Source organism: Benincasa hispida, chromosome 3, assembly GCF_027475165.1.
Source record: "Benincasa hispida cultivar pf3 chromosome 3, pf3_genome.v1.1, whole genome shotgun sequence".
In the NCBI taxonomy this organism is placed as follows: Eukaryota; Viridiplantae; Streptophyta; class Magnoliopsida; order Cucurbitales; family Cucurbitaceae; genus Benincasa; species Benincasa hispida.
The window spans coordinates 78,391,452-78,401,849 of NC_143480.1; the positions used below are offsets into that span (position 1 = coordinate 78,391,452).

Sequence of the window (10,398 nt, forward strand, 5' to 3'; positions counted from 1 at the left end):
GTTTTTGTTTTTGAAATTAGGCTAAGAATTCAACAATTATATTTAAGAAATATGCAAATCATTATAAATAATGTAAAGGAAACATACTTAATTTTAAAAAACTAAAACAATAAAACGAAATGGTTACTAAATGAAACTTAAGTGAATTTTTAAATTTTAAAACTAGATGACATCAATCGTAACTCAATTTTAACTACATACAAGATTAAGGCTTAAATTGTTGTACCACTTACTACAAGAAAAATTACCACGTGTCAAACTAATATTAATTGTTTAATCATATTATTAGATACAATTTTAAGGATGAAACTTTCAAAATTTAAGAGTTAAATTTGACACAACTAAAATACAAGGTAACTAATACAAGTGTGACTCGATATTACTAATTGACGTGTACTAATTGTATTAAGATTAGAGATTCAAATATAATACTCCTTATTTAGAAATAATTTAAAGTTAAAACTTTTTTTTTTCCAATAACAATTATGATGATAAGAGATTGAACCTCCAACCTCAAAAGCAAGATTGCACTAAGCTAAGCTTATGCCGATAAAGTTAAAACATAGTTCCCGTACTTTCAATAAATCTTATAATTAGTCCCCACTACTAGAATATTATTGATTTTTTTTTCAATTGTTACCCACTATCATTTTTACAATAAAATTTGAAAACATATTTACATTTTGTATTTATAAAATTATTATTATCATTTAACCAATTTCGGTGAAAATTAAATTTGAGGAACTTAATTTATGATTTATTAAAACTACAATGACTAAAATTGGACAATTGAAAGGTAGATTACAAAACAAATTTAGTCTCTGAACTTTCATGAAAGAAATAATTTAGTACCTCAACCTTAATTGATAATGGTTTAATCTCTATACTTTCAAATTTGTAACAATTTAGTCTTTTAGCATAAAAAATTTCATCAAAACGAAGACTCACTGTTTATCATATAACGCCTTAGTATTTATAGTTTGTAAATAAATTTGATTATCCATTGGTTCATCAATTTACAAATTAAAGAAATTTCATTAAATCATTACGTCGTTTAAAGTGTAGGGACTGAATCATTACTTATTATAATTTAAAGCCTAAGGTCTCGCGTGACAACAATTTGGTTTTGGTTTTTTATTATTAAAATTAAGTATATAAACACTACTTCTATTTCCAAAATTCGTTTTTTGTTATCTACTTTTTACCAATTATTTAAAAAATCAAGCAATTTTTTTAAAAGCTTTTCATTTTTTTTTTTTGGAATTTGACTAAGAATTCAACCATTTTAATTAATAAATGTACAAATCCTTATAAGAAATTGGGAGGAAATATGCTTGATTTTAAAAAACAAAAAACAAAAAACAAAAAACAAAAAACAAAAAACAAAAAAACAAAATGATTATCAGAGGAGGCTTACATTATTACAAATTTGAAAATGTAAAGTCTAAATCATTACTATTGAAAATTTAGGACTAAATTGTTATTTTCACAAAGTTTATAAACCAGACGGATTTTTGAATTCTAAAAATATAATGATTAAAATCGAATAAATTTTAAAGTATTGAGACCAAAATGATATTTTAATGGTTTGACTTTTATTTTGGTCCTTGAACTTTGAATAGTGTTATTTTGGTCCATAATTTTGATATGTTGGTTGTTGACATTTTATTTTACTATCACTTTGTTCAATATGTCTAAACTTAGTCATCCAAAAATAGAAACTCCTTTCACATTTCTGTTGAATAATAAATATAATTTTAATAATAGAGACTAAAATAAATATTTTTTTAAAAGTTTAGAAATTAAAAAGAACGTTATGAAAAGTTGAAGGACCAAAATCGAACGAGATTCAAAGTTTAGAAAATAGGATTTAAACCTATTTTATTCTTAATATATATAGATATATTTTTGTAGAATTATGAATCATATGGATAGAGCCGTTTAAATAATTTGTATCTCTACTTTTCCATGAACCCCACAAAAGACTTTTGGTCACGCCCCCACGACCCACACGCCTTTTCTTTTTTTCTTTTTTTCTTTTTTAATTTCAATGATGAATATTACATATCATTACAATACCACCAAACGGTTCAAACCCACTCTTTAAAATGGCGTCTCTCAATCTCACCATCTCCGCCATTACCACCGCCATTTCCATTTCTTCCTTTTCTTCACTCCCTCTCTCTCCTCTCTAACACTCTTATTTATCTCTCTATTTCTCCATTTCCGCCCCCCACGACGGCCATGACTGACCAAGAAGTTGTTATCACCGATGTTCCCCTCCCCGAGAAGCCCAACAAGGACCTTCCGCCTCTGCCGGACTCTGCCGTGAAGGCGGAACCACAGGTTACTGATGCGGCGGAGACTGAAGTTTTGAAACCTGCCGGTGATGACAAAGTACCGGCGGATGGTGATTCGTTCAAGGAGGAGAGCACTAAACTTGCTGATCTTTCTGATTCCGAGAAGAAAGCTTTGGAGGAGTTTAAGCAGCTTGTTCAGGAAGCGCTTAACAAGCACGAATTCACTGCTCCGCCTCCTCCTCCCTCGACATTGCCGGCTAAAGTTGATGAAGCGCCGGCGGAGGAGGTCGTTGTGGAGAAGACAGATGAAGTGATCGATGATGTGGAGAAGCGCTCCGATGAAAAAGAAGAGCCGACGAAATCCGAGGATAAAATCGCCGGAACAAATGAAGAAGAAGGAGTAAAGGCAGAGAAATCAAACGAAACGACGCCTCCTGCAGAGGAGAAAGAGGTGGTCGCAGTGAAAACCGAATCGGCCGTGGACGACGACGGAGCGAAAACAGTCGAAGCAATCGAAGAGACTATCGTCGCTGTTGCTGTCTCTGCCGCAGCACCATCAGAGGAAGCTGTAGAAACAGCGGCCAACCCTCCGCCGACTGCGGTGGAGCCAGAGGAGGTTTCAATTTGGGGAATACCACTACTAGCGGACGAGAGAACCGACGTGGTACTGCTGAAATTCCTTCGAGCAAGGGATTTCAAAGTGAAAGAGTCATTGGCGATGCTGAAGAACACGATCCAATGGAGACAGGATTTCAAAATCGACGAACTCTTGGAGGAAGATTTAGGAAGCGATTTGGAGAAAGTAGCGTTTATGCACGGATCAGACAAAGAAGGGCATCCAGTTTGTTACAATGTGTACGGAGAATTTCAGAACAGAGAGCTTTACCAGAAAACATTTTCCGACGAGGAGAAACGGGAGAAATTTCTCCGGTGGAGGATTCAGTTTCTGGAGAAAAGCATCAGGAAATTGGATTTCAATCCTGGTGGAATCTGCACCATTGTTCACGTGAACGATCTCAAGAACTCTCCAGGGCTGGGAAAATGGGAACTCAGACAAGCAACCAAACATGCTCTTCAGATCTTCCAAGATAATTACCCTGAATTTGTTGCGAAACAGGTCTTTAATCCAACCTTAATCCTTGTTTTTATGATTATATTATCATGATTCATGTGATTAGTGAATGATTTTTTTGAATTTGTTTAGGTGTTTATCAATGTTCCTTGGTGGTATTTGGCTGTGAATAGAATGATTAGTCCGTTTTTGACTCATAGAACTAAGAGCAAGTTTGTGTTTGCTGGACCTTCTAAATCTGCAGATACCCTTCTGAGGTATGTTCTTATTTGGATTACTTCTTTACTTTGGGTAAATGTTAAAACCACTCCATAGCTGACCTTTAAGTTATAGATATTGTTTTAAAATTCTGTCATTTCATATATGGTAATTAATCTTAAATTCTGTTGTGCAATTTGGGATGATAAGAGATTTGTGGGTGATTTGAAACCTTTTGTTTGAACCTTGACCCATGTTTTTCTAGGGATTCTTTAGCAAAATTGAAATAATACAAACCTAACCTTTAAGGGAAAATTGTGATAGATAAAAACTCTATCAGTAGGAGACTTTTACTGACAACATCGGACTCTAATGCAGATAGACTCCTACTAATTAACTATTTAGTGATGGACTTTGAAAATTGAATTTAAATTATTCTATATCTACAAATTCTTTCTATTACTTTGAGTTTGATTGCTATTTTTGTAACTAACACCTAAATATATATTAAATCAAATCTCTTTAAAATTGATGAAGATTTCAAGGGATGTGATTATTTTAGTTCTACCAACATAAATATTATTTTAATGCTGATGAAAGTAATGAAATATATACAATATAGAGTATATGTATAGCTATTGGGGGTAGATTTGGAATTTTAAAATTTAAATTAATACATGAAAGAAAAGAGAGTTTTTTAATATATAATATACTTAAACTAGAATAGATTTAAATGAGTAAATTAGAAGTATATTATTGTATAAGAAAGATGGAAGTTGATTTGAAATGTGAATACATTGTCAGGTACATAACAGCGCAAGAGCTGCCAGTGAAGTATGGAGGAATGAGCAAAGATGGAGAATTTGAGACATGCGATAGAGTCACTGAAATTACAGTAAAACCCTCAGCCAAACACACAGTCGAATATCCTGTCACTCAGGTTCCCATCCTCTCTCTCTCTCTATCTTTGGTTAATTTTGAAATTATATATCAATTGATAATCTTTTAGAGAAAAAGAAGATTAGGGCTAATTTTTTTTTTTTTTTTTTTGAAATTTATGAATTTTAGAAATTTATTCAAATAGTACAAATATATTATCAGTTGAAGGATGTTTATTTTGAAAATTAATTTGTGTATTGATATTTTTTTTTTTTTGTAAAACTTTATTTTCTTGAAACAGTAAAGTTATTTTGTTTGTTTTTGTTTTGTTTTCAAGAAAGAAAAAAACCCCAAAGAAGTGATGGTGTTTTTGAAAATGTTTGGTTAGTGTCGAAAGATGTGCATTTTCATTGGATTCTCTGGAACATGACAGACCAAAATGACCCATGATATCTGTCTCTCTGTCTTCTGTCTGTTTCTTTATTTTAAAGGAACTTTGAAATTCTCTGTTCCTCTTCTCTTCTGTTTTTGACTCTGTCTCTTTCATGTTTCTTGTAATTACAAATAAACTAAATAAACCAAAGTTGGAATATAGAGTATATGGGCCTTCTCTTTGTTTCTATCGTATTCCACTTTGGATCCTTCAATTTTACTCTTTTTTTTTTTCCACTTTTTAACTTTCAATTTCTTTGGACTGTTTCCTTGATTTAGGTTTCTTAGTCAAATCCCATTACAAAACAAGTTTTTAAAATCCCCTTTCAATTTCCTTAGAAGATAGATAATAAAATAAAAGAAAAACAAACCCATACAAGTGAGAATAGTGTTTTGAAGTCCATAAAAAAAATAATTAAATGATTATCGAACAGAGAACTTTAATTTCTTTACTTTGTGTCGTGTGGCTTGAAATATCTATCTTGTATACACACAGAAGTTTCATGGTTAGGAAATGTATACTTATGCTTGTTGTTTATTAAAGCCCCATTTATTTTTTAAAAAATTAAGGCTCGTTTGATAATCATTATATTTTTTGTTTTTAGTTTTTGAAAATTAGGTATATTTTCTCCCTCAATTCTTACATCAATCAGTATTTTTCTTAAATACACTGGTTAAATTTTTAGCTAAATTTAAAAAAAATTCTTAAAAGCTAATTTTTTTTAATCTTCAAAATTAAGTAGATGATAGAGGAAGAAATTTGGAGGTGGAAATAGTGTCTACAGACTTAATTTTTTTAAAAAAAAAACCCAAAAACAAGTGATTACTAAACGGGCCTTAAGCTTGTAAACGTTATTTTCATCTCTAAATGTTTGGCAGTAAACAAGCATAACTGTAGAAAACATAAAAAAATAAAGTAAAGACTTTGTTAACTATTCGGTTTTTTATTTTTAATTTTTAGAAATCAAACCTATAAAAATTCTTTTCACCTCTAAATTTATTGCTTTGTTATTTTCTTTTTTACTAAACATGGATTTGTTCTATAGGTTGTACAACTATGTCCTTGAGTTTTAAAAAATTGATTTGTTAAAAAAATAAGGAAAATTTTGAAAATTAAAATAAAATAACTATTAAAACGTGTTTTTTCAACTCTTGTATTTACGGAAGTTGTAAAACATTGTAAGAAATTGAAAGGAAATAAGCTTAAGAAGTCATAAAAACGAAACTTAACTAATTTAACATCATGTGGTGTACATTTAAGTATTTAATACTTTCAAGGATATATGCTTTACTACGAGTCAAAGAACACATGCATTGAATCGAAATTCGAAGATTGGTTAGATACATTTCAAAGTTTAGGGACTTAAATAAAATCTTTACGGGTGGAGGTTGGTGACGTGGATATGGATTGTGTAGGCATGCGCCGTGACATGGGAGGTTCGGGTGGTAGGATGGGATGTGAGCTACGGTGCGGAGTTCGTGCCGAGCGGAGAAGGAAGCTACACAGTCATAATTGACAAGGCTAGAAAAATTGTCTCCTCTTCTCAAGACCATCCTGTTCTTTCAAACACCTTCAAAATCTCTGAGCCTGGTAAGGTGGTCCTGTCCGTAGACAATCCTACCTCTAAGAAGAAGAAACTCCTCTATCGCTTCAAGACCAAATCTCTATGAAAATTTACATTCTCAACCCTTTGTTATATATTTCTTCCTCCCCCCAAAAAAATTATAATTTTGAAGTTCCTTCTTTTTTCCTCCTATATTTCTTGTTGTGAGATGTCCTTTTTAATATTCCTTTTTCAAGCTCTTGGGTGTAATGTAATCTAATTATGGTTCATGTTTTTTTTTTTTTTTTGGGGTTTTTTTTTTTTTTATTTATTTATTTAATTTATTTTTCTTTGATCTTCTCTTTCTCTTTGTTGTCTTTTTTCCCCCTTTATATTTTGATGATAAGGTGAAAATGTGTTCCTAGATTATTTTCAATTGTTTGCTGAAATATCAAGGCACTGTTTGTTTGGGACTAGTTTTGCACGATTTAAAAGGCCATTGTGGGTAAATTTGATTATAGTTAAAATATCATTTTTGTCTCTTTACTCTTATTATAGTCTATATTTTTAATTGTTCAATTTTAGTTGTCTATTTTTAAATTTAGTCCATGATGTTAGTTTATTGTTGATCTTTTGAAAACTTTTTTGTTAGCTATTAACATTTTTTTATTATAAATTTTGAAAATATATTTGTATATTGTATTTTTGCATAAAAATTATTTTTAAATATTTAATTAATTTTGATAAAAATTAACTTTAAGAAACTAAATTTAAGATTTATAGAAAGTTTAGGAATTAATATCGAATGATTAAAAGTATAACGACTAAAATTTAACTTCAAAAGTGTAAGGATGAAAAGGGTAACTTTACATTTGTAAACTTCAAATTAATTTATTTAAAACCACTTCTCAAATTGCGTTTACATTTAAAATCAAGCTCATACAAGCATTTGAGTCCAGCTTCCCTAATCTAACATCTTCTCTAACTATTTTAAAAACAATTACTAATAGTCCAGCTTCGCTGAACTAACACAAAATAGTAAAATTTTAATATTTTTTTTATAGAGTTTGATAGAGGTTGATAAAAATCTATCAGTGTCTATAAGTTTTTTTTTGCTATTTTTGTAAATAGTTTGATATTCTATCTGTGAAAATTTTTCAAAATGGAATTTAATCAAAATTTCTCTCCTCCCTCGATTCATACACACGGTACCTGCTGGAGTTTTTCTTTCGTTCGCGAACCCTTCCTCGGCTTCGTGTGTTGTCGTCGTGGGTTCGACAAAGTTGCCTAGACCGTCTATCGTCAAGTCGTCGGTCACATACCTCCTCGCATCGATGTTTGGAGCCAAAGTGTAGCTCACGTCAGATTTGGACCACTGGAAGCTTCAAACCATACATTCTTTTAGCCACTTCGATCGTCAGTCTAAGCTGCGTAGCCTTTGATTGAGTTTCCAACCGTCAGAGTCCCAACACCGCCTAAGTCTAGACCCAGCTTGTGCTGCCAGTCGCCGTGGCACGTGGTCTTTGCCAGATCTGTTTGCACAACCACCAATCTTCGCCATCCTCCCTTGGGCATTCGGCGGATCTTGGTTTTTGGTGGAGTTTTGGGTTTTTGATAAAGGTTTGGGTGTTTTCTTTTGTTTGAATCTTGATTACCTGCTAAGTTTTGGGTTAAAATCCCGGCTTGTCCTAGGGTTGGAGCATTGAATTGAATCTTTCTTGGAGTCGCTAGGTGTTGATCAACAAGCTCGAGTGTTTTTAGGTTCTATTTTGGTGAGTATTTATGACTATGGAACTATTTAGATTAGTTATGAATGTTGGAGATTGAGTTTTAAATCCTAAATTGTGGTTTATATGTAGATTTGAATCTTTGGGTGAAGTTTGGAATAAATTTAGAGCAAACCAAACACATTGGAGAATTTTAGAATGAATTTAAATTTGTTGATATAAAATTTACGTGTTTGGGATGAAATTGAATGTTGTGTTTCTGTGTTAGGAATGTTAATTCAAATTTTTGTTAGAGATTGATTTCTTGGTTTAATTTTGGAAGTTCAATGTGAGGGGAGTGTCTTACAACTGGTTCGCCTTCGAACTAATCATCCCAACCACATGATGATGATTGGATTGTTTGACTTAATGATATGGACTGTTTTGACTGTGATGTTAAATTATGATGACTGAGGGTGTTCTGGTAAAATTTATCTGAATTAGCTGATTGTGAATTATGATAGAATATTTATCTGTGAATCGATGCATGCTATGTATATATGGTACTTGTTAGTTTTTTTTTTTTTTTTTTTTTTAATCTAGGCGGTTTACAATTTATGACTGTTTATGTGCACATTTATGACTGTATGTGTACATTCGGGAAATGATAACGGACAGAAATGCACGTTATTACAACGCAAAGATATAAAACAATGTAGGATTGCGACGGTAAAAATATATAAAATCGTATCCAAATGCATTAAGTTGAGAACATTGCGATCGCATGCGTCCATCACATTAAAGCAGCTAATTTACGTATTTTGTGTAGGAAAATGCGTTGGCGCAAGGCAGAATTGCGATCTAAGGAATTTAGTGTCTAAGCGCATTAAAAGATTGAGACTACAAGGCTATGCGATCGTATGTGTTCACGAAGATCTGCTCAAGAAGGTGGCCGCATAGAGACGACGCATCAAGGTGAAAGCTTAATAAACCACGATGGGACAGAAAGCTGATGACGGTCGAATCCGAATTTAGTTGACAAGCCGTTAACGACACACTGTAGCAAGTACACTCAACTTTTCGGTGACAATTAATCGGCACATCAGATAGAGATTTAATGACATCCCATTAGTGCAATCATTTGAGAGAAAAGCTTACTCACCTTGATCTCTATAAATACCGAAGGCCACCATCGAAAAAATAGCTTAACCACATAGAGAGTTCACCATATAGAAGATAGTTAACTGTTGTTCATAGTTTTCTTACACTTAGAAGGCAGAGGCAAGACAAGAGAGAAGACGTCGGAAGATCGTTCCTGGTCAGCTCGAGAGAGTGCGGAGAAGCGTTGAGAACGGAGAGAGGGCCGACTCTTGCTAAAGCAAGAATATTCTTTTGGGTAGAGTAGAGAAAAACACTGTAAAAGCCTTGGGAAGCAAGACATTGCTACCAGGCTCCTTATCCTTCTTCCCATTGTTATTCTGTATTTTGATTTCATTTATAGAATAGAACTTGCATCTCTACATCTGTTCACTCTCTTTACGTTACGCATGAGTAACTAAACTTTTGAATGGGTTGAGAAGCACTTAGTTAGCATGACCTAAGATCTTCATTTTATGCGATCATCTTGTCTTATGTATGCGTCCATCACCCCTTTAGAGCTACTCGAGAGAGAGTCTAAAGAAAGAACCTAGACTTGAGAGAGCTAGGTTAGAACCTAGGCTTGAGAAAGTTAGATTAGAACCACATAAGCAAGAAATAGAAACTTAGAGATAAGTTCTATTTGCTAACATGCATCGCATGCACCCTAGAAATAGGTTATGGTAGTATGTGGTCGCTTTGTGTATGTGTGTGTCATTCATCATCGCATAAACAAGAATAGAGGCTTAAACATAAGTCCTATAGACATCATCGTATACATCGCATGCGTCCTAAAACTAGGAGCTATAGCATTTGCATTGAGAGATGACCTGCTGTTGTATGTATGTAGCATGATTGCATAACGTGAACGCAATCTTAGGAGTGTTAAGCTAAATTCCTTCTCAACCCGTTCCCCCGCATACTCATTGTAACTTTCGTGTTATTAACTCTTTTCTCAATTCCGCCACATAGAATCTATACCTTAACCAAACATACCAACCAACTCATTGTTTTATTTGTCACCGCAAAGAAATCTGAAATCACCGTCACATACTGTCTCCATATTCCCTGTGTTCGACCCTGGGCTTACCAGGCAACCTAGTAGGATTTATACTTGGATCTTGCTAGGA

At 32.9% G+C, this 10,398-nt stretch overlaps 1 protein-coding gene and 1 long non-coding RNA gene across 2 annotated transcripts; both read left to right on the forward strand.

The window, feature by feature from the left end:
* The first annotated feature begins 1,939 nt into the window (after positions 1-1,939).
* LOC120073909 (patellin-3-like) lies at positions 1,940-6,726 on the forward strand. The gene is made up of 4 exons (XM_039026823.2): positions 1,940-3,417; positions 3,505-3,629; positions 4,375-4,510; positions 6,298-6,726. The coding sequence occupies exons 1-4, from the start codon at positions 1,969-1,971 to the stop codon at positions 6,550-6,552; spliced, it is 1,965 nt and encodes a 654-aa protein (XP_038882751.2). The 5' UTR covers positions 1,940-1,968; the 3' UTR covers positions 6,553-6,726.
* A 1,333-nt stretch (positions 6,727-8,059) lies between these two features.
* Positions 8,060-9,649, forward strand: LOC150037549 (uncharacterized). The gene is made up of 2 exons (XR_016528383.1): positions 8,060-8,197; positions 8,961-9,649. It is a non-coding gene; the product is annotated as an uncharacterized LOC150037549 (long non-coding RNA).
* The last annotated feature ends 749 nt before the right edge of the window (positions 9,650-10,398 follow it).